Raw genomic sequence first — 25,698 nt, 5'->3', positions numbered from 1 at the left:
AACGGCATTAGTGAGAAGAATACCTAAGCATTTAAGGACTGCTTGAAATCTAGCACCATTTTCTCAAACAATCTAACACTAGGAGCAATCTATGCACCACTATTTTTTATTTATTTGTGTAACATTCTAATTTAAAGAACTCTGACTTGGGGTGACTCGTGTCTACGACTTGCTCGTTCAAATGACTTAAATGTGTCGTGGCAACGAACCACTCACTCGTTTCTACGACTTATATCGTGGTCACGACTAAGAGATTAAGTACGTCGTGGCCATAAGATAAGAAAGCAAATCACACGTGTCACCTCTAAGCAATCGAACTCTTAAGGGTATGATAAAAACATGTTTTAGCTGTAATGTGGTGTTGACGTTGTGTGCTAGTGTATTTAGCTTTGATATTCACACAGCAGGAGAGAAATATACATTTTGCATAATGGTCTTTTTATGCGGGTTTAAAGATATTGTTGATTTCATAATAACTAGTTAGTATGTTAAATGCTGTAGCCTTATCTCTGTGATCGAAATATTGCGAGAAGATGAAAGTATTTGGAAGAGTTCTGATTGCAGCTAATACAAATATACTTATATAGGGTAAACACAATTAAAGATTTAAATGTATTTGATATATATTTATAAGCAAATGTGTTATACAACATGCGTTTATTGACATAAAAGAAACCCCTATAAAGAAAAAGACTGGCTATTTAAATTTCACAATTCACATTTCAGTCACCAATAGGTCTAGATTGTATAGTTCAAATAGAATACCATTAATTATTAACTCGTACGGAGGAAACTTCACAATTTATCAAAAGCTTATTTATGTCATGAATTCGAAAACATCTTATTCAGCGATTCACTATAATTAGTAAAATTTAACATTATATGGTGTGGCATTTAGACTATTTAACGGAGTAATTATTGTTCAGTTAAATCAATATTTTCAATGGATTTTTTTCTTTTATTTTCGCCTGATTAATCATTGAAATCAATCGGACTAGTCTATATTGTTATTTCTCTGTGGATTCATAATCTATAATCGCCGGGTTACGCGACAAAGCTTATCTTACGTTTGTTTTAAAGCAATATTTGATTCAAGCTAATCTCTTTAATGATCGATTAGGTTTAACTCGGCCCGCTTGATCGCTGGTTTCAGAAAACTTTCGTTTTTCTATGGAGAATACTTTAAAGTCTGTTAGCGGGTTTAACATTTAAAGTAGTGGTCAAAATCTCTCGGTTATTTGAAATGTGAAAGTGGAACTTACGAAAAGGGTGGTGCCCAAATTAAAGGTTAGTATGACATTTTTCATTTATTTTTTTGTAATTATATTTTTTAATTATATGATATATTGTAACAATTTTATTTTTTTTAAATGTAATCCTTGATTCATACTCGCTCACTAATCGATTGTCAGTAAAAGTAATTAAAAACATAGCAGAACACGTCTAATGTTAAAATAGTACATTACTAAAACACACCAATAATTTAGCATCAAAAAGTATGTGTTTTTAACAAAACAGAACAGAATGTTTATTCAGCTTAGGCTTATATAAATAGCACATTATAAACACAAATTTAAATACACCTTTTAAATATTTTAACTGTTAGCGACGTCAGCATATAATAATAAATTATATTATGATGCTGGTGTCGGTATTTAATTATGATTAATTGATTAAACTAGCTTTATACTTTCGACGCCGCGGAATTAGCTTCTTGTGCATATAAGAACCAGCTTTAGTTTGATAAGATTATTAAAAAAAATATATTCAAAACTGATGTAAAAAACTATATGTATTGGGTATAAGATGTGGAATGTTCTTTGATATAAAGTCAAGCTTATCGCATCGAAAAAAAGATTATCCCTATTAATAACGAGTGGCTGTACAAATGATTGAAAATATAGCTGCATTAACATGCTTTCAATAGCCCAATAATACACGCGCATTTCAGTTCAGTATGTATATGTAAGAAAGAGGCTGTACTGTGTATTAAAATACTACAGGCTTTCAATACCTCAATTATATACGGTTACATTTCAGTAAAGTAGTTATTCGAAATCTGCGGAAAAAACAGCAACATGTTAGTAGTGGTCAAATATATATTTTGTCCATTGGAATGACAGAAGTGGTCGAATCTGCCGGTCATTTATTTTGGTACACCAGTATAGCGAGCCGTTATTGACTATAATCCGGTAAATAAGGTATATGAACAGGGACTGGGCAAAAATAGACAAAATATTATCTCGACCACTAATCCGGTTAAAGAGTATTAGCATGCAGTAACCAAATAAAATTGTTATGCGATGTTAAAACTACACTCGCATAGATTTAAATCTAGCTACCTGTCATAGTCTCAATTTCCCCATGTTCATAATGTTCACAGCTTTTTCAAAAGGTATTTAAGACCAAAATTTCATTTTCGATTATATTTACATACTGCAAGCTCGAAAAATGACCTATGTGTTCACTATGTATTCGCTTACATACAGGAAATAGAGTTTTAGGCCTGTGAACAAACTTTCAAACATTCTACTAGATTACAATGTAAAAAATGTCCAAACTTTCGCATATATACGAGTTTGCTTAGTTTATTTAAAGCCTCAAACGATACATGTAAAGGCAGATTGTGTGCTTGCGGGAAACTGGAATTAAAATGTGATTACGGTATCCTTCCATTTCTCGTATAAAAGGGTTAGCCCACAAATTATTAAATATTAAAGTGCAATTTTCTGCAACGCCTGCTCGTTTAATCAATAGAATAAATTAATAGACGTTCAAAACGGGATTCGAGCTAATCCCAAACGGAAGGATTTGCCATATTAAGAAAAACGTAAAAAAAATCGTCTGCGTACAATTATTTGGACTATTTTAATCCGAAGTTCTTGCACCTCTGGTTCATACATATGTAGTGCGTTCAGTCAGGCGAGCGTTTACAAAACGCTCGCAAACGTTTTGTTTTGTATCCCTGTTGCAACGCAGCGCATAAACGTTAAGCGGGAAACCAAACAGCAAACGTCCACCGCAAACATCTTTACTGAACGCGCTTCTGTATCAATATCATAAAACGAGTAAATTTGTTGACGTTTTTCCCATTGTTTTCGGTGCAGAAAATTGCCTGAGACCTAACGTTATGATACTAAATCCTAAAATGTACGGTCAGACATACTGACACGGGATTAACGTTTAACGTATGCCTGTTTCAGATGAGTCACCTGTCGTTCTGGAGCCGGGCGGATCTTCCGGATATCCGGCTGTCCGGGAATAGACGCACGGATGCTCAGGTAACATCGCTGATAATGTTTCGTGTCCCAATTTGAAACCTCTTATTGCTTATAAATACCTGTTCATCAAAACGGTATTTGTCGTAGCCTTGGTGTCGTTGTTGTCAGCGTCGTCGAAATGCAAACTTTTCAATCATTTCAAAACAAAAATGCAGACCGTCTGCTCAAAAATTGTTCAAGATATTCCAACGAAACTTCGTACTTATGCTGCCAGAGTCAATGAGGGCATATATATCAGGTCTCAAAACTCGCGCCATAATAATTTTTGAGTAATGCCTCTTGTTCGACCGAGAAAAACAACAACAACAGGCAAGCATTCGCGGCGCTCTAGCAACTATGTTCAGAAATTAATGTCCGTGTGCATGGTATTAGCGTCAATTGCGAGAGTCCATGTTAACAATCGTAACAACTCGGCCATCGCCGGCACGCTTCGAAACAGACACTTATGTTGGATACTGGCCGAGGTGTTCCGATTGCGCATGGTGTGTGTCCCGGGTCGGGGATCGAGTCCGAGTGAGAGGAGGAGACCACTTTAGTTACTTACCCTCTTTACTTTTTTAAATGTATTTAGAATAATATTTGCTGTTTATTATGTGTCTCTTTGGGTAAAAGAAATATCATGACCATTAAATGTACTTTCTGTCAAAATTAAATTCCCGACCTAAATATCACTTCATACTTATACAGTAGTCTTTAAGTTTTGCCAATAATCAATTCCCACGTGCATGTCATTTGCAAGTTTTAAATGCTGTCCTCCGTGGGAAGATTTCGAGCTACTCTGAAATTTATTACATTGAACCTCAATAAAATTGTTGATATTAGGAGCAGAGGAAAATAGCATTGCATTATAAGCACAAACAATTCTTTTGAACCCGGTATTGAATATAGCGTTTGTACAATACTCAATTGTTGACAATAAACTTTGCTTCGCTAGTGAATAAACTTTACAATTAAGTGAATGAAGTTGTCAGCATTGACGTGTTATGTTAATAATTAATCGCGAACTGCAACTATATACTTAGATACAACATGTGTGCATTGATCTGACGTCTCCGTGCTTGTGAATATTTGATAGTGATTGATTGTATTTGGTATAGGGTGTGTGCTAATTATAAACCTGAACAGAACCGAACAAACGAATTTAGTATATTTCTTTCCAAAATCAGTGGCGGCTCCAGGATTTGATGTTAGAGAGGGAGTAACGCAGGGGCATAACCTTTTGACTTGCGCCCCTTCTTCAGAAGCGAAACTGTATTGGTTGAAAGTGTTTAAAGGGGGGGGGGGGGTACTTCCCAAAATCTTTTTACAGGGGGGGGGGGGGGTACTTCCCAAAATCTTTTTACAATTTATAGTCCTAAATGAAATAGTAGGCCCGACCTTAAGCCACAACCCTGTATTGTCCGAATGTTCTGGGAATGGGGGGTATTTTCATAGTTGCACTTCCCACACCTGCTATGGGCAGATGAAAGTGTTCTCTTGCAATGTATGTATTTTTTTTCATCTGAAATAAACTGTTGCGCATGTCACCCCCGCCCCCCCCCCCCCCCCCCCTAAAAAAACGCTAACCAATTACAGTTCGTTCACAAGTTCATGCATTAAAAGCAATTCGAGATTGAAAAAATGAGAATAAGAACGATTTCGAATAGACAGACATGGTAATGAATAACACAAACTTAAGAGTAATTTCTAAGTTTACCTGAATCATAAGCATACAAGAACTAGTGTTCAATGTGTCAAGTCTATGTTTAAATGAAAAATTTCACAAAGCCTATTAATATTTAATGATTTATGTAATTACTTATTAGACTAAAAGTAGAAGTTATATTCAGTCGATGTGGGGCGAGAGTTTGTGCAATAAGAACAAAACCCTTGTACCAAGAAAACGCGGAATGCTAGAAAGGGTGGTCAGCTGTATTGTTTTTGCTTCAAATCAACCTTACTTTTTGTAAAATTACACTTTTCAAAAAGTGTATCATTGTCCTGACACAGGGAAGGGTCCAAGATTTAACTTAGGGTTTTAACCTTTTGACCCTTCCCTCAGGGTTACTTAAATTTAATTGGTTAAAATGGTTGGCGGGTGGGGGGTAATTTTAACAATTTATAGTCGTATTCTACCCCTTTTATTCTCTTATATTGAATTTAAAACTGGGTTTAAATTTAGAGGGGGGGGGGGGGGGGTCCGGATGCACCCCCTTGGATCCACTAGAGCGATAATTGTTTTGCTACTGAATGTCTTTTTGGCATGACTTTCGTTAAATAAAGTACGACATACGGGTAAACAATGAAACAGCAAAATAATAATCAAACATGAAAAAGAACACAAGGGGCATTAGCCATTAACATTTATTGATTCCACACTGAAAGTGGTCAGAAAAACACACAGTTTGAACAAGGTCAAGTCCTTTTGTAAATCTGGAATAAGTCGAGACTTGAGTGCGTATATTAATATTTCACATTCAATTCAAAGTATCCATTAAACATCTTAAGTAAACTTTATATGTATACAAATCCTGGTATTGCTTTGATTCTTATGTACACTGTATGTTTGATTAAGTCTCAAAGTCACAAATCAAGTGAATACAGAAATGAAAGGATTCTTGTATTCAGTGCGTTTGGTATCTATTGTATAGAAATAACTGCTGGTATAAAATACGCTCGAACATACACTACATTTAATCTTTCCATTATAATGACAAATGTAACATTCGGAGATGTATAATGTAAGGATTTTGAAAGGTTAATCAATACCATTTACATGTACTTCTAAATCCTGTCATTCTAGTATACATAGTTACTGAAACTTACACTGCTCAAAACTGTGAAAGGATCACTTAAGCGTTGTCCACATGAGTATGTATTAAATTACGACTTTTCAAAAGTCAAGAAAATATATGTTTTCGTACGTAGTAAAACAATTTCAAGTTTTATCAATGTCTGAGCATTCCAACATACAAACATATATACATTCCATGTTAATATAAGAGTAAACTGTATTTACCCTCAATGAATTTGTTTAATCATATTATAGTGTTTTATTTTTGTAAACAAAGATTTTCAAATTACATATACAGTACACATACAAACAAGTTACACACAAATATAAACATAAACCTTAAAGGCAGCAAATGAGCTTTAAAATAATGCATCCATAAACCTATTTAAACTCAAATTAGTGATGAATTTCCTGTAATGCTCATTTAATAATATTATCAGTGAAAAGTTGAAAGAAAATGGCAAAATTACACTACAAATATAAAAAGAATATATATGTATAAAAAATGTTTAACCCTATAAGGAATGCCCTTTTCTATTTTTTGAATGCAACATAAACTGTATGTTTATCTAAACATATATCATTTGGACCACTGCAAAATATTGAAAACTCTACTGCTATTGTTGTAAAGGTGAAATAGGCAGATTTTGTCTTTGATTCTTTTTTGGCGCTGTATTTGAGATTATCATACATCTTCCTGGTATAGGTAGCATTTTTTTAATGATGTTGACTGCCTTTATATGTGATGTTTAATGTGACCATATGCACTAGCAGGATAAGATTGGGGCGCATCCATGGGGTGCCCCCTCTAACATTGTACAACTTTTTATGTCACTATCCGAGAAACAGTAAAATAAGAATGCAACTGAATGCACTATGTCGTACTAAAATGGCTCAATCTTTCTTGGGTGAAAACCTCAAGCTCCAACACTGTATTGTTCATATACTTGTACAAGAGGGAAATGTTCTTAGTTGCGCTCCCAAACCTGCTATTGGCAGATGATAGGTGATTCTAGCAAAAAAAAATGTATTTTTTGTCATCTGAAATATACGACTGTAAATGGCTTTTAGGCAAAGTTCAACCGCTGAATAGAGACAGGGTATAAACTTCAAAGCTTCCTTCTCCATTTTGTCGTGACTATTTTGTTCTGTGCATAAGATGTATCACTTGTCTTCTTTTCACGTTTTATTGCTACCGTAAATCATTTCATTTTGCCCAAACTCTGTATATCTGGAAATTGAAAATGATTGAATAAAATAAATATTGTTTAAACCAACAACTGAACGTAGCTTCTTATGGAGATAACGCCACCTTAAACAAGTATGGGACAATTAAAGATGTCAAAAGGCGTATCGTATCTCTTCCGATAATTAAATGACAATTAAAAGCTATCTAAGATGATCTTCTGCATTGATTTAATGAATTATTTATAAAGCGGTGACCTTATTCCGTTGCACGATTCGAAGTATAAACATTGACGTTGAATTACAGTTTTTCTGCACTGGAGTAGACCGAAAAAGCCGTTTAAGACCTTCAAATAGCTCTTTAATAATAATTGAATGAACTGCCACCGGTTATCTAATGGTTTATGAAGCTTCACTTTGGTTGCCTCAACAATATAATAATCCCTGCATAGCCATATGTAATAAAATATTGCCATGTAATATATAGAAAAAAGTGTATTTCTTGCGCATACCCTTCTATTTCTGGAAAAAAACTGTCGATGTTACCTATTTTCGCGACTTTCGTGCACTTTGCAATTGATGACGTCACAAATATGACGTAATGCACAGTCGTTTAGCAATAAAATTCGCAAAATGATTGGCAATTTTTTAAAACAAACTCGCAAACTATTTATATATTTTACACACCAAACCACACCAAGCCCTTAAGCATCTTGTACTCATGGACTTATGCTATAGATTTATAAAATAGGTCCATGTTGTACCTTTAAAGCGTATCCTCACACAATTCCATCGGGCATCATGTAGCCTCCTTAATTCCAGAAAGGATGTATTTCAAGATAAAAAAAAATTCAGTACTCCACATATACAATTCGTAGCAAAACAGGGAATTAAAATTTAGACATATTCAGAGGGGGTGGGGATGACAACCCACGTTGTCATATGACCAGTTCCTGAGATCCTTGATACTAAACTTGGAAAGGGGATGCGTATGATAACCTCATATATAACATAAAAAAGACAAATATATTGCTGCGAACAGTTTTCAATACATTTATACCTTTTTATGACCACAGAGCTACCATTGATTATATTAAGTTCCATCTGTTGTCGAAGATACGTTGATTTCTTTGCGGTAATAAATTCTCGATAAAACCATCAACTGCGTACATCATGCAATGAATGTTCAACAGAAGCTACAAGAAGTAACGTGGCAATCAAATTAACGATTTTGCAATCACCTGCTTGATTATTAATACGAAATGTAATCGATTATAAATAAATGAGGACCGTTTGATTAGTCCAGATTTCCGTCTTTTCGGAATAATTGTTTTCCGGTTCTTGTAGAGTGATCGACAATATCTCGTGTTCAGGAAGTAATTCTTCTGGCTTTTCAAGCGATTTTCAAGCAAATCTTGTCTCTAGATATGAAAGAAAACACGCATACGCAAGTCAGTCATTAATTATTTTCATTGATTTGTGCTCCTAATTACTTAGACTCTTCCCAGTATTGGATATAAGTTCTAACAAAATGATGCCAGGGCTAGCAGAAATGAGAATTGCTTGTCCGTGTCCAGATGCAGCTTTGGGAATAATTCATTTTTTTTAGAAAACTGTGATAAGCATACAGTCGACTATTTTTGACACCTTTTGGTGTTCTGGCAATAAAGCGAGTGAATAAAAAACGGATAAACGAAACGCTTCAATTAAAGTATTCTCCGATGTGCTCACATTCGTATTACTATGGCAACAGGACCAGTTTCTAAAGTGCCGAACAAACCGTTCCGTTCATGGAGAGCTCTTGTGTATTATATGAAATCTCAAGATCCTAGTGACGAGGAAAGTAACGCAATAAAGAAGCTATCTAACAAGCTTGTGGAAAATGAAAAAGAAATAACTAGGCTTGAAGGGGTTGGAATGGGTCAAGGTCACTGTGGTCAAGGTCGCTGTGATCAAGGTCGTATTGCTTTTGCGGCTAAATTGACTTCTTTTACATATCAAGAACCATGTTGTACTAACAGTTCGAAGGTAAACCGGTGTTTCCAATGGTTGTTGCGATTGTTTTTTCTTGTTTTTTTCATCTAATTATTTAAGACTTATATATAATGGTTAAACATAGCATGACACTGCCACTTTTCTATACATGTATCCTATAATTATATGTACTGTTGTGTTAAATCCAGTTGTATTACTCTTTATTTTAAATTTATATTAACACCTTTCGTATTGCTGTCATGGAATAGAATTGAAGTATTGTCATGTGGTGGAATTTCAGTATTTTCATGTGGAAGTATTATAGAATTGTCACGTGGTAGTATAGTAATATGTATAGTAATATTTTCAGTTCCGCATGCGGCCTTATACTTATATAATTTTGTTTTATCGCATTGTTACCTTCGACCACTTCAAAAAAACAAACAAGTATAGACATTTCCTGCATGGTGCAAGCTCCATGCAGTGACTTGGTTTTACTACAACCATCGGTTTGCTACGGTGGAATAGAGGTCACACGTGTTACGTTTCTTTATCGTGGTAACGATAACGTTTAATCGTGGTTTAGTTATCTCATGACCAGGACTAAGTTATGTCGTGGCCACGACTTATCCACTCGTTCCCATAACTTAGGTATCTAGTGACCACGACTTACTTACTCGTTCCCACGAAAATCAAGCCTGAAACTGAACAAATACAGTCACGTGGTGTTTGTCTATCGATGAAAGAGTCTTTTTTTAGACAAAAGTACACTGTCGGATGTCAGTACTTCCATTAGAATATCGATGTCGAATCCAAAATTAATCATCACATATATGTATAAAAGTACTTGTTAACGTATAATTATTCTATTTAAAAAGGATAGACCTTTCATATCGTGATATGCATACTTGATTGATATTATCGGGTTAAAATATCTTAACTTATGACAGATTCTTTACCATAATAATAAAGTAAAGCATAAATTTACAAAATTATAAGATTCTGAAATACAATCAGCAGATTTTAATCAAAGAGTCTGCTTTGAAGCCTGATTTTCTTATATTTCGTAATGAATATTCCACATAATTCAAAATATCCAGTCAACCAAATTTGAACCATGTTTGTAGAAAAGAATTTTTTATTCACGCGGAAATAGAGTTTTTGCAAGCGATAAATTTCACTTTAATATCTGTCTTATCGCAAAATAATTGCTAGACAATTTATCAAAATTGAAGTATTATAGGATAATACAACATTTGAATGGCCTAAGTTTATATTAAAAGCAATTTATTCGGAAATGAGAATAAAGGTTTAAGATTCGGTAATGCATTTCCTGCTTAATTTGACAGCTTATTGTTAAATGAATTCAAAAGCGTTATAAATGGTCTAAAAATGAACATAAGAACTGATAATTTTCTTATTGTTAGAGGGAGGTTGAAATGATATATAACGTGTATTATTACATTTTCCTTATTGATATGAACTTATTTTCACAGTTCCAATTTTATGGACTCCTGTGAATCACGAATATTTGAAAATTCAATATTCAAATTAAACTTATATTTACAGTTGAAAGTGCGAAATTAACACGAACAAATCAAACGACAAATCGACCATGCAAAATTGTTCCAAAAAATCCATTTTTAATTACAAAAATCGAAAGACAATATTTTCTCCAATTAAACATGAGCAAAACTAAACGACAATAATTTAAATGTTTAATTTGTTCATACAAAGCAAGTAATTTTCGTGAGTTTATCTCAAACCATCAAACAAATCCATTGTAAATATAATTGGAACTCAAACACTTGAGGCGTTTTATGGCACCGTCAAGTGTTGTAGGCAGACACTTACTTGAAAATGACGGTGAAGAATTTTTGTTATGGGTGTGTTGTCGTATACAAACATACAAACTGTATTTTGACTCATGTAAATCGATCTTTCTCGACAAAGGTTTTAGAACAGAACAGAACAGCTTTCAGGTGACCCGTAAACGAATATGGATGCATAGTAATTCACCGAGCTCCACGTCACAAAGATTTTATGAACTTGCATGATAAAAGCCTTTTTTTTCAAATAAGGGTTCTGATTAGAACAGAACGGAATAGAACGTAGTATTGTACTTCACGTCAAATTAACAGCTTCTTTTTGATAAATGTGCATATTTTATGAATATAGTCACATTACAATTGTACAAGTCTTATAATTGGTGGACTTGCTTTTAAGTTTTATGTACTTATAGATTTCTGTTATATCAATTGATTATTTCAAGGAACAGCCTATTTTGGATCAGTTAAAGCTGCACCCTCACAGAATTACCATTTTTACAACTTTTTTATTTTTTGTCTTGGAAAGACCAAATTTTAGCGTAAATATCTGCAAACCAATGATATAAGATTGCTGACAAAAGATCAGATCGCAGATTTTCATATTTCCGTTTGAAAATGAATGTTTTATGCCTTAAACCGTTATTAACGGTTTCAGAAAATTACATAAAACATCAATTTTTGAACTTATATATATAAAAAATTCTGCGATCTAATTTTTTGTCAACTGTCTAATATAACTGGTTTTCATGGGTTTTAGCAAATATTGGCTCATTCCAAGACAAAAAATAAAAAAAAGTTGTCAAAACGTTCAATCTGTGAGAGTGTAGCTTTAAGAAATAGTTGGTGTAGATATTATAATATATTATTTACCGTTGCTAAGGAAACTTAGGGTATGGAACATGGAGCACTTCGAAAAATGTTTTAGGTTATAAAATACCTTAAAGAAAGTTTGCATGATATAATCTTAATATAGAACTCAACTCAATATAAAAATACATTCAATAATCGTGCAAGACATAATAAACGTTACAAAATTTTTATCGGATTGAGAAACTCGCTGGCGAAAAAAGAAACGTTAAAAACTTTGAATTTGAAGTTAATCACCGATTAAAATTCCTTGTCATGCAATATTTCGCGCTTTAAGCATATCATTCATCCACTACATCTGATTGTGAAACATTTGTTTGGAAGTTCCATATGTTTTCTGCAAAAGAAGTCCTCTGCTTCGTTTGAATATACTTGACAAAACCCTCAGTTCCGTTTTAATCTATCATATGTTCCAGTATGAATTCTTAAATTATACGAAACTGTATGTATTTTTTTTAATCTTAATTATTGATTCCTGATCGAAATAAGATTCAAACTCACGTGAAGTATACTGTTGCACATTTTAAACGCCATTTTCATTAACATTTTCTTCAGTTTGAACCATTATTTAAAGGTATCTAGGTTTATATAAAACCGAAATCTACCTTATTCGCCATACGCAGCAGTATGAGAATTTGATTTTCTAACACAGAGTATAGCTTGTCAATATAACAAAAGTATCCACTCTAACTATGTTTATTTTGTAAATCCCCATATTTCACATCCATACGTAGTAATAGAAAATAACCATACATATTTCACATCCATATAATATACACACATGAAACAGTTTATTAATTAACGTTTCAAACATACACCAATATAATTGAAACAAAAGCTACAAAAACTGCAAAGCTCTTCTTGGTTTACTTACCATTTACATATATATTATTTTTAAATTAAACAACAAAGTCCACTTCTTTTTAACATCGACCATACCAATTTTGTTTATTAAGATTAAAATTTCCAGCGTTATATATATATAATATCCAAATTCTTAAAAATTTCTGCATCTGCATTTGAATATCCATATCCCGTAACATTTCTTTAACGAAACTCCCACCCTATCAATCACTATTTAGAGTTGGGTGCAGAGGGTTAGGGGTTAGGGAAGTCGATTTACCAACAAACTAATGTAAAAACGACATAAATCCGATTTCAATTGGGATTAAACATTAAAATCAAATCATGACGTTCGCTTCATTCCATTACACTAATTGCACGCCCATAGCGTAACGTCGTGCATCCGGTATTGGGGATATGATTTCAACATGATTGCAGATCTACAAACTATTTGGTCTTTGCGTTCGAAATGATATTTCGTTGACATGGGATAGTAGTATTTTTCAAATCTGCCGTAAATTTATTTTGCTAAAACAACAACCAGACGTTATTGATTATAAATTAGCGGATCAGTAGAGGGAAGTAGACAAAATATACTCTCAAACACTGGTAAACTGGTTAGAAGGAGGCCATTCACCCAAATAAATGGGCCTGGAGAGTCACAAGCTTTTGACAAATGCATAAAAATAACATTGAACAAAGTTATAAACATCAAAGTGCACGTGTGGTAAATCTACTTACCAGCAAATTGCAACATATTTCATTCTTATAAGCTGTAGGACAAAAGCCATGCATATCTTACCATTCCCAGCACGTTCGCTTTTGTTACATTGCCACACAACAAACGTATGAATCTTAAAGTAATCAAATGGGAGACATTTTCTTTAATGCTTCCACTGATTTCTGAACGATCCATTGAACATTTATCACTTTTATCGTCAAAGCCTTTTACTCTGTATCTTGGTTAAGTGCGATAACGCATTTATGTTCATTTTATTAATCTTGTGGTCTTCAAATAAATCTGTGAATAAATATGTAAATACACTTGAAAAGTAAGGATATATCATTACAGGAATGATAAGTCTTAACCAAGTGCAAATAAATATATTCTGATTGCATTTGCATAAAAAAGACAGTAAGCAAACATGGTTGGGGTTTACTTTGATTAGTTTAACATTTCACTTTTCATCCGACGATCAGGGGCGATACCGTTTTATAAGGATTTCAATGATTTTTAAAGCTCGACTTCAATGTTCTTAATAGGAAATTGTGGATTGTTATAATCAAAGGTAATAACTTTATTCAACTTTGAATTTCTTCTTTTTTTCTTTTTGTTATATTTTCCTGGAGTTTGTGTAATGGTTTAAATGTAATTAGTATGTATGTACCAAGATAAATGTACATCCAAGATAAATGAGTTTGAATTCGTGTGTTACAGAACAGAACATAATAAAACAGAACATAAAAGTAGTTACAAGCAAATACAACTTATGATTATTGTTTTAAAGAAATACTTGAGCAATATATAAAAGCGGAAAAGAGAAATTGCGCTTTTTTTCGAATGTAATTCTAAGTCGGTCTAAGATAACATGATGTTTAATTCATATATTTGAGACATGGTAATGTAGCTGTGATACACTGTAAAACAGAGAGGTGCTACCTCAAAGCTGGGGGTTGTTTAGAAGCCGGTATAATTTAACATCCACTGTTTCTTCATTCCGCTAGTCTAGTTTATACAGATATATGCATGGAATATTACATAAAGGTTAAAGGTTGATATATTGCAGCGGCGTTGCTAGCCCTCTTACATATGGATTAATAATTGTGCTGGGGGGGGGGGGGGTCGGTGGCATGCCCCCACAGAAAATTTTGAAAACCCTGGTGCAATCTGGTGCATTCTGAGGTGCTATATTTAGTAGAGGGAAATGGACAGTTTTAGGATCATGAAGTCAAGTACGCATACTGCAACTTTGGCTTTTTTAGTCATTATCATGTGGATTCAGCCGCGTACTCGCGTATAGACAGCTACGCACCTTGTATGTATTTACACAAATAAATGGTTTGATGCAGCGAACTCGCAGAATCATTTTATTTCACTGAAGGGTCAATAGGGTAGACTTATCACCCTATTTGGAGGCATGTTGTACATGTTTGGTATGCTTCACTAGAATTTTTAAACAAATATCATATTTGTGTATAAAATTCATATCTCCTATATAAAGGAGGAAACAATGTTGTTGCATTGTATTGTATTGTATTGTACCCGCCTACACTGTTTATATCTACCGCTTCACTTTATTGAAAACAATAACAGCTGACTTCTGATTTACGGCTGACTTACTCATTTACGGCTGACTGACTGATTTACGGCTTATTTACTTTTTATTCTAGCAAATTTGAAGTAAACTGCCTTTTTATTAGACAAAATTGTATGTTGACCACTAAATGATATTCATGTTGGTTCGCTGTTATCTTTCAGTGAGTACAATCACACATGTTTAATGCAATACTCTTAACAATAATTGGGAAATGACAGGTGGTGTAAAACAAAATTAAAATATTTGAAGACAAATTGCATTTAAAATGAAGGTGTTAAGTCTTTTCATTTTAAAAGATTCCCATGTGTCAGAAACTGTGACGATGGGTATTAGGGACAGATTAATGTATTACCGACCTGATCGTAAAATAGATATTTTCAGACAGCTTCGGTGTTCTTATTAAACTGTGAATGAGTCATCTAAAAGTGTAATAAAAAAATTATACGAATTCGTTGATTTTGGCACAATTAGTGAAACACAAACCAAATGCGTAATTATAATGAAATAATAATGCTTGGTTTATTCCACCACAGATGAATACGCAGTCAGATAAAATCTGATTTTGTGTTAGTGCATGCTCACATTTTTTAGATATGTACGTGATCTACGTAGTGGACCAGCCACTGTTTATATTTGCCGCTTCAACTGATAAAATTCAATAACGGAATAACGGTTGACTGTTTATTTTACTAAACTAAAGGAATTGGCAAATTTTAAGCAAACTGCCTTCTCATTGGACAAAATATTATGTTGACCACTAAAGAAAGTTACAAAAGCAAACCTTGCCACTGACTGTAAGACATACACTTTTAAAGTGAAATTTAAAGCACAGGTTAAAATTGAAATATGATGATTTATAAATCAATTATATTGTTAAATGCTTTCGGTTAATTTAAACCTTTCTCTAGTATGAAAACGTTGATCGATTTATAAAACAATAACAGCTTATTCCACTTACTCTTCGCCATAAACTTTTATATTTGTTAAACAAATCGCTCATAAATACTTTAAACAAATTAAGTGGAAATCCGTCTTTGTCACAAATGTCAATATTGACCTTTTGTACTATGTGGAATGGCGGGTGACTGCCACAGACATGTTTGCCTTAACCGCCAATATATTCTGCTAAGATTTGTTTTAAAAAAACACAACAATTTCCCTCGGTTGCCCTTACATGATTTGGCGGGTTACTTCCACTGACATGTTTGCATTTACCGCCAATAAATTACGCTAAGGTTTGCTTTAATAAGCTAACACTCTGCCTCGGTTTTCCTTCTGGTCATAAGTGGATTCCATTAAAATTGACAACATATTGAATTTATGTCCTACGCAGGTTAATTCATGACTTATGCCTCATTTTACACTAGTGGAGTATAGGGCATACGTGTCTAAACGCATATCTTTATTTTATTAGCAAATCATTTTACCATAGATCAGTAAACGAAATTGGTGGAAATTAACACCAGGTCTTATTATTCCGTAATAGCTCTTTGTAATTCTTAGTAGTTTTAAGTTGCGATTGATAGTTCTGAGTAGCTCTTAGTAATTCTTAGCAATTCTTCATAGAACTTAGTAGTTCTTAGTAGCTCTTGGTAGTTTTAAATAGTTCTTTTGGTAGCTCTTAGTAGCTCTCGGTAGGTCTAAGTAGCTTACAGTAGTTCTTAGTAACTCTTAGTAATTCTAGATGCCCATAACAGTTCTTAGAAGCTCTTGGCAGTTCTCAGTTGCTTTAAGTAGCTCGTAGTATCTCTTTGTAACATTTAGCAGATGTTAGTAATACTGAGTAGCTCTTGGTAACATGTAGTAGATCTGAGTAGATTTTAGTGGCGCTTGGTAATTCTTAGTAATCCTTAGTAGTTCATAGAAATTCTTGGTAATTCTTAGTAGTTCTGAGTATTTCTTAGAATCTCCTGGTAATTCGTTGTTGCGTTGAGTAGTTCACAGTAGCTTTTAGTAGTTCAAAGAAGTTCTTAGTAATTCTTATTAGTTTTAGTAGTTCTTAGTATTTCTTAATAGCTCTTTGAATTTCTGAGTAACTCTTAGTATTTATTAGTTGCTTTTGGTGGTTCTTAGTCACTCATGGTAGTTCTAAGTAGCTTCTAGTAGTTCGTAGTAGCTTTTAGTTATTTTAAGTAGCTCTATATAGTTCTTATAAGCTCTTTGTAGTTCTCAGTGGCTCATGGTATCTATTTTTAATTTTAGTAGTTAGTTTAGTAGTTCTTTATAGCTCTTGGTAATTTTTAGTAGCTTTTGTTAATTCTGAGTATTCCTTAGTAGTTCTTAAAAGCTCTTGGTAATACTTAGTAGCTCACAGAAGTAGCTTGAGGTAGTCCATAAAAGCGTTAGTAGTTCTTGGTAGGTTTTGGTAGTTCATAGTATCCATTAGTAGTTCTAATATAAGCTCTCTGAAATCCTTAGTAGCTCATAGTAGACCATAGTGGTTTTGGGCAGCTTTTAGAAGCTCTTGAGTATTTCTTAATAGCTCTTAGTATTTCGATGACTTTTAGCAGGATCTTACTAATTTTATTTCCCTACTGTAGCAACGGTAAAACTTAACAATTATTGAACAATGATTCTCAATTTTGTAAATATGGGTGTATGTTAACAGCAGATAACATATTGGCAGTAACATTTTCAAAATGTCCAATTGTATCTTCTTCAGGAGTCCAGAGGTCACAGCTCAGCGTTCACAAGGTCACACAACCATCGACATCGCAAGGTCACGACGGCGTCGTCAAACCTCAACAACTCTGTAACGATGGACGTCGACGTTGACAACGACCTTCAATGTCCCATTTGCCTCGAGCTGTACACCTATCCCATTATCCTCCCCTGCTCACACGTGCTCTGTCGATCCCCGTGTGCCGAACAATTGTTTGACTTCAATTTTATACGATGCCCAGTCTGTAGGGACAACTGCTACGTTTCTGGCGGGATTACTAGTCTACCTAGAGTGATCGCCCTTGAAAATATAATCGAGCGATATAAAAATGAGCAAAAGAAAGGAAAGAACGAAAAGACAACGATACCATCTACAAACCAGCCAAAGCAACAAAATCCTGCAGCTCAAAAAGACACAAGTGAAACTCTAGCAAAGTCACTGTCTTTGTTGAATGATAGTGTGTCTGCTTTGACGTCACTCACATCGTCGATGAACACTGTTCCAGATAAAAAGTGCCAACATTGTAAAAGTGCTAGCCCAAAGCGCGCCAAAAAGCTTTGTGTAACATGTAATTTGTATTTCTGTGCAACCTGTTTAAGACAGTCCCACCCAAATAAAGAACCGTTCACTAGTCACGAATTTGTCGATCCTCATTCGGAACGAGCCACTTCCGGTTTACGTCAGACCGGAAGTTCCGATAAAACCGGAAGTACAACAGTATCGTCTGCTTTGAAGCACCAGAATCTCATAGACGCTTATTGCAGTATGTGTATGCAGGCATTTAGTTCAAATTCGGATGAAAGAAGTGCACATGTTGGACATCCGGTTGTTGCCATAGAACAAGCTTACAGGGAATTTAAGGTATTTTGTTGTTGTATATGTTAGATTCTGGGACCAGTTTGTTTGTTTTAGTGGCTGTTCAAGTTCGAAAGCATCGCAGATAACCCATAGTCAAATACCAAAAGAAAGACGATCGTATTTTTAAATTGTATTGTTATCATCAATTCGCATTGGACAATTTAATTTTAAAACGAAAAAAAAAAATCCAAGAAAATCGTAATTTTCATGTATTTATAGAAACTTATATATATTATAGAAACATCTAATAATTAAAAAAAAACTTTTTCAAAAGTGACAATTGTTCACACTTACAGACACAAATGTTTGATATGAATGTATACAATACGCAAATATAGCATTTATTCAAATGTTTAATATCCGCGGATTGAACAAATATATACTTGAACGTTTCATTCTCCGTATGATCTACTTTATGTAAATGTGCTTATGCATTCTAGCTTTTTGTTGCCACTATAAATATATACTTTTCAAGCCAAACCCTGTTCGCCAGTCCGCCCGGTTAGCTCAATCGGTAGAGCGTTGGACTGTGAATCGGACAACCCGGGTTTGATTCCCGGGCGGACAAGGTCACTACTGTTGTGATTGGTTATGACTCCTTTCTACCACCATTCGCACTGTACCACTGCCCCTGGCATGTACAGAAGTTGTCAGTTCCTTCAGAGGTGAAGGCACCTAGTACTGGTTAACCGCCTGATAGTCTGTCCAGGATAGGTGCACCGTGGTTGAACTCTGGGACCCTTCAATGTGCTCACGCCGGGACCAGGAGTATAAACTACTAACACCACAACCAACCCTGTACGCCATTGTGTCCACGGATCGGACAAGGATCGGACGTGCACACCTGTAATAGACTCAACAGTATCAAACTGGTTCGAGTTTAACGTACGCTGACAGTGAACGCGGATAGCGTACACATGGAAAACAGGCCTATATGTATAAATCTCTAAAGATTCAAACCCTAGTGGATGTCATTTGCGTATTTTTGTTCGTTTCAGAATCTCATCGAAGGAAATGCAGGAAAGCTGTCAGACAGCCAGGACAGGGTCGTCACGACGTTGAAAGATCTCAAGGATAGCCTGAAAGACGTCCAGCATGTGCTAACACGACGTCGTGACGAAATCAACATGCAATGTGACGCCTTACTTGCAGAGATTGAGAACAAACGTAGCTATTTCCTCGCTGATTTGGAATATGAGGAACGTATACAGCAGACGGCGTTAGAAGACTGTATTAAACGCCTGGAAAAGGTGCTCGGAGCGTCACAGGGGTTGCAAGGTTACGTCTACGACATGATATCGTCCGAAAAGGCACCGTTTTTAGAGGTTTGTCATTGTCTTATTTACTTTGATTAAAAAAAGAAATAAAAATCCGAGTTAAGTAACATTAGATATACCTTCGTGCATTTAATAAATAAAGTAAAAATAGCCAAGGTTGATTAGAATAGTTTGTTTTAAGAAAAAACTAATCCATTGCTGTTTATTTCTGTTTCAGGTCGCGAACACTTTAAATGAAAGGTAAGTTTTCATTCAAAACCTAGATGTTTGTTTTCGACAGGAAAACATTTGTTCCCTTAGTTGTATCTCTTTCAGGCTTAGTTTGCAGAACAAATGTATAAACAGAATACAATGTGCCATGAGTCCTCAAATGCCGGTTGTAATTGAAACTGCATATCACATAAGCATGAATAATTAAATGATTTCCAAAGAGAAAGATAATTTCAATGATTTCATCAATATATGCACCAAATAAAACTCAAACCGTATTATCAATTGTAAGTCAAAGCCCATAACTCTGTTATATTTGGGCTTCACCACGAGCAATACCCCAGATGCACAACTTCACATGCTTATAAACATTCTTGTAAAATTTCATGGCAGTAGCTCGAATAGTTTTGTAGATACGCACGACAAAATATTGCATAGTTTTTTTTAAATAATTCAAGGGCCATAACTCTGCACTGTCTCTATGCAGCCTCACACAAAACCACAGGTGCTAACCTTTACATGCAGTTAAACATTCATGTAAAGTTTCATAACTACGGCTAATTTACTTTTGGAGGTACGCGCGACACAAACTTTGTTAAGGTGGTTTATAAGCATTTTTATTTAAGTCAAGGGCCACAACTCTTCACTTAATGAGCGATACAACCCTTGGTGCATAGTTTTGTGACTCTGGCTCACATTCTTTAAGAGTTACGCGTGACACAATATTGCATGTTTTATATGCCATTTTAACTAAGTCAACGGCCGTCACTCTACACTGTGCAGTCATACACTAAACTCAGGTGCACGAAATTCACATGTTGCTTAACAATTATGTAAATTTTCATGAGTCTAACTAACATTTGGAGATCGGCACTAACGGACAGATAACCATGCCAAAACCAATATGTTTGGGATACATGGTTCCTTCTAATTGTGAAAAAAATAAAATATTTTATGATAATCTTTGTGACGTTAGAAACATGCATTTTAAACAACAACGTTAAACATGGTAGATAAGTGTAGTTGTGCGTATAAGATTTAAATGTACATACTTAGTATTAAGCGAAAGCCTCCAAGAGTGTGGTGTAAATACACGTTTGTTAAAACTCGTTCTTTATAGATGATTTCCTAAAACAGTATGTAACAGTTCTATATTTTCATTTGCAGAATTTTGAAAGCGTCTGTTGACTGTGATAATGCGACGACTGCGCAAGTACCGGATGTTGATGTGCTACATGGGAAGGTTCTCGATTGCAGACGAGAAAAGGTCTTCCTCAGGGAACTACACTACCTCAGTCGTGAGTGATTTTGATGTTGCTTTGTACAAAAAAGTGATAAGTAGTGATGTTTTGATTAATCTATGGAAAATTAAGTGGTTGAGCCTAAAATCGGCGACAATCGATTGTATTTGGGCATACCGATCATCTAGTCAACTGGCGAGTTGTGTTTCTTCTTTCCTCTCGTTAATTGCATTCGGTAATGTCTGCCAATTTTATCCACTGAGTTCATCAAAACATTCGGCATTGTTCAGTTATTATTGTTAACAAATATGGCTCAAAGCAACAACAACACTAAATTACTTCAAACATACACATAGTAATACCAGAAGCATAGTCAAGGCTTACGATTTATTGCACAATAATAAAACTATACAATAAGCCTTGACAAAAAACGATTGTTTTATCGATGATAGGTATCGAAAGTCAAACAGGAACCGATTTCCCAGTGATGAGGAAAAGCTTGTACCAGTAAACATTTCGCAATTGTGGCTTTTTTAGTTATTAAATTTCTTTCTCGGATGCTGCATTTACACACACTTTTTGTACATCGTTAACAACACATGTCTGTCATCGATAAGACGTAAAGCGATGGTAAGCGCTTATGAAATTAGGCCCTCACCTATTTTTCAAGACTGGAGCCAGGACCATTTCTTTTTTGTGTGTTTTACTGTGTCCCCTTTCCTCGTAGCATTCGACGCCAATCGTTGAAGCGAATGAAGCAAAGGTCCTGTCATTTTAGCGCTGTGCTCGCCGTCAAACGCGCACGGGGTTGACTTACCAGTTTTATTTTACACAAAAAACAATTTTATTGTCCTCTATTCTTGCAGCACCATCGACGCCAATCGTTGACGTTACCCGTTGTTCCCGAAGCAAGGACTCCGTCGTTCTGGCGCTGTGCCCACCGTCAAGCGTCCATGAAGTCGTTGACCAATATGAAGTCAATTTCTGTTCGGAGGAACAGAAAAACATCGAGTTGGAGGTAAGTATGTAAAGGAGGCAGACGACTGAAGAATTTATTAATATCCATCTTGTTTGCTCTTTAAAAACCGCAATTTCGCAACGGATTGATGATTAAAAACCGCAATTTCGCAACGGATTGATGATTAAAAACCGCAATTTCGCAACGGATTGATGATTAAAAACCGCAATTTCGCAACGGATTGATGATTGCACCTTTTTTGACGCCCTGCTGCAAAATATAAACCAGATACCAGTATATGTTTACCCAGGCTACATTTATGGTCAAAAATATAAATAATTCGTGTTAGCAAACGATACATAGGTGGTAATTTGTACAAAAAATAACTTTACTCTTATTAAATGAGTAGCCCTTTAATTGCACGTAACTACAAGTAACCACCTTTGTACATCGTTTTCTTCCCCAACAGGAAACGCTGGTAGTAAAGAACAGTGTCGAGGACAGTTGCTCCACGAAGATCTCCGCCAATGCTTCCGGTATCCTGGTCCTCCTACTGGAGAACCTGTGCCGCTCAACTACCTATTACTTTTGCTTGAGCGCCGGGAATGCCGCCGGTCGTTCAGGGAGTTCAGAAGTCGTCCAGTGCACGACGCTGTCTGATATGGAGAATGTTATACCTGGTAAGGGAATGGATACATTAAAAAATAATATTGAACAGCAGTACGATTTTTTCCAGAATAAGAATAACAGTTGCAACAATGGTTCATTCTTATGTTAATTCTTTGCAAGTGAGTTGTTTGTAACTAAAACCACCCTTGCTATAGGACTAATTGCCTTAAAGAAACAGATTGACTCTGAATGCGGAATATAAAAGTACATTTTAACAAATTTCGTTTACTTAAGGGATCCGAGAAATTGTTTTGTCAGTGTCGAACGCATAAAAAACACTTAACATCAGCAACTAAGTACTCTTTGTGAGCCTTTTGTTATGTTTACCTAAATCCTGCTCTTGGCACTTACGTCTTTTTATACATTTCAGCTCCTTCGATCATCGAACGTCACTGTAAGCGTTACTCGTCCTCGATTCAGATCTTTTCCTCAAGTCCCGTTGATGTTGCAGCCGAACAGAAGATTTCCCATTTCCTTTTGTATCGGCAACCCGCGAATAATCGCGTATGGAAGTGTGTTTCCATGTACGGCCGCGAGGATCACCGAGTGTTTGGACTGGAGTCTGGAACGGAGTACGAGTTTGTGATTCTTGCGTACAATTTGCGCGGGGAGTGCCAGTTATCAAACAAAGTAGTGATAGAGACCGAATCTTCTGCCAGTTTCTGAAAATCTCGACTGTTAAGAAAGGAGTAAAAAAAGCGCCGAATCTGCGCGGTCAATGCCATCTGTCGATTGAAGTCCGCTAGTTGCTAGTGTCTGAAAGTCCCGTATGCCGTATAGACGGAATATGCGCAATCGTAACAACTCGGCCATCTCCGGCAAGCTCCGAGATAGTCAATATTGTTCGATACTGAAGTAGGAGTTCCGATTGGGAATATGCGATGTTCGCGTAAATTCTGCACGGAGCGTCGGCTGTCAGAGTTGCAGTCGTGATAGAGTTGTTTGCTAGTTTCTAAAAGTATCATATGATGTTTGAAACGGGTAACGTGATTTAGGGGTACAGTGACCTGCGCAGGTGGAGTCAGCTGTCCAATTAAACGGTGGGAGAGACATTTGTTCTCATTCGTCGGAGGCGTACCTTCCCGAAATATATCATTTGGATTTTGAATGCGATACCAATTGTTCATCATCTATCCTTGAAGCAATGGAATATTACAAAAATCGTCCGCTGGATTGTCATCTTCAACGACGTCACATTACCTGGCTAACCGACAGCGCACAATAGCCCCACATTTGAACTGAATTATAAACAATTAAAGCACAAAAAAACTTGATTATGGAAGATAAACAGACATGGATTTGTAAGGAAAATTTGTGACTTTACGCCCCGTCGGTGAATCGCTTGTTTGAAGTATCAGCAAAATTTAGTACACGTTTTGAGTGTTCAAAATGCGCGGATGGCAGCTTTTGTTCAACAATGAAATAAAGAGACAGCTATTATAATGCCACGTCAATTAAATATGTTAGATGCTATATAGGTAGAATTCTTTATGCACCGGTTTTTGCAGCGTTTTATTTGTTTTTAAAAGGAGTTTTCCACTGCCATATTAGTAGATAGTTCTGACAGCGGTTTATGTTATTTATTTATTTTGTGAGAAATGTCAGAGAAAACTGTTTTTGATTTATGCAATGTTTTGTAGCTACATTTTATTTACACCAAGTATTATCAAGTTTGGTGCTTTTGTTTTAACTCACTTCGATGCATGATTTTCGTATCTATTATTTATTTAAAATATATATAGTTTAGTATTTTAGAAATTCTAGCTTCTTTTGCAAACTTAATTAAATCCACACATACCAAACTAATTACAAACATTGAACTACGTGTAAGCTAGAAACTTTGTTTCGCAGTTATGTTTTGTATCTTCTCTCGTCGTTCCTACTACCGAACGTTACCATGTTATGGCATTGCTGTGATATGTACAGGGTCGAGTCACCATGTTGCGTTCTTTACTACGCGAGTGATTTCGAATCGTGTCCTCATTACTCTAGTTTGTTTGTAGTATTGTGTTGTTGTTGAGTTACCATTGACGTCATAATCTTTGGTTTGACCATTAGTGGTTGGAGGCAGTGTGTTATTTAATATTGCTGAAATATATTTTAAAAGCGTTCCGATTGTTTTTATCTATATTCTTTTTGTCACTAACCCATTTTGATGGATTTTTTAATACATGTATTTGATAGTTAATTATATCTTATTATAAATATGATTTCCTCTGGTTTATTAGAGATTTCTACGTTAAATCAAAATAATATTCCATTGTTTCAATAAGTGCAAATATCACTTTTGATATTTTTACCGTTTGAGAATTTAGCCTGTTCTGTACAGCAATTTATGTATAGTGTGAATGAATTTAAACTTCTATTTATATTTTTTTTTAATAATAGATGTATAAACTATTGTTATATTAAAAGTGAGCAACAATGAATAAAACAATATGGATATAAACAATAATACAAGGAGCGTCCTCGGACATGAGTCATTTTATGTATGGAAGAGTCTAAATGTCGATTACAAAACTTGCGAAGCAAAAAAAATATATACAACGTTGATTTTAGGCAGTTCCCACCTCAGCGATTTTGTGTACCTTTTCAACGACGCTGAAAATGGTCACCTTAATTTGGCTTAAAGGGACTAGACACCAGATGGTACAATTGCAAGGAAAAGAGAATATTGTCAAAAACTTGCATGAAATTGATATCGTTGTAAATGCAATGCAATAGATCTTACAAACTGATGTATCACATCGCTT

At 35.1% G+C, this 25,698-nt stretch overlaps 1 protein-coding gene across 2 annotated transcripts; it reads left to right on the top strand.

The window, feature by feature from the left end:
• The first annotated feature begins 1,127 nt into the window (after positions 1–1,127).
• LOC128203216 (E3 ubiquitin-protein ligase Midline-1-like) lies at positions 1,128–25,056 on the top strand. 2 transcript variants are annotated; one of them, XM_052904523.1, is made up of 9 exons: positions 1,128–1,287; positions 3,204–3,281; positions 17,733–18,593; positions 19,589–19,915; positions 20,085–20,107; positions 21,245–21,375; positions 22,185–22,336; positions 22,746–22,956; positions 23,316–25,056. In XM_052904523.1, exons 2-9 carry the CDS (start codon positions 3,204–3,206, stop codon positions 23,609–23,611), a joined length of 2,079 nt encoding a protein of 692 aa, XP_052760483.1. In that variant the 5' UTR covers positions 1,128–1,287; the 3' UTR covers positions 23,612–25,056. The 2 variants fall into 2 exon arrangements, with proteins under 2 accessions (XP_052760483.1, XP_052760484.1); XM_052904524.1 differs by lacking the exons at positions 1,128–1,287; positions 3,204–3,281 and adding an exon at positions 13,908–14,041.
• The last annotated feature ends 642 nt before the right edge of the window (positions 25,057–25,698 follow it).

This window comes from Mya arenaria, chromosome 9 (assembly GCF_026914265.1).
Source record: "Mya arenaria isolate MELC-2E11 chromosome 9, ASM2691426v1".
In the NCBI taxonomy this organism is placed as follows: Eukaryota; Metazoa; Mollusca; class Bivalvia; order Myida; family Myidae; genus Mya; species Mya arenaria.
This window is presented reverse-complemented; position numbering and strand designations above follow the sequence as displayed.

What these genes read in the sequence shown, in the direction of transcription:
- LOC128203216 (XM_052904523.1), top strand. Translation starts at nt 3,204, where the DNA reads ATGAGTCACCTGTCGTTCTGGAGCCGGGCGGATCTTCCGGATATCCGG. An exon ending in ATAGACGCACGGATGCTCAG is followed by an intron (nt 3,282 to 17,732) that starts GTAACATCGCTG and finishes TATCTTCTTCAG; the next exon opens with GAGTCCAGAGGTCACAGCTC. An exon ending in GCGAACACTTTAAATGAAAG is followed by an intron (nt 20,108 to 21,244) that starts GTAAGTTTTCAT and finishes TTTCATTTGCAG; the next exon opens with AATTTTGAAAGCGTCTGTTG.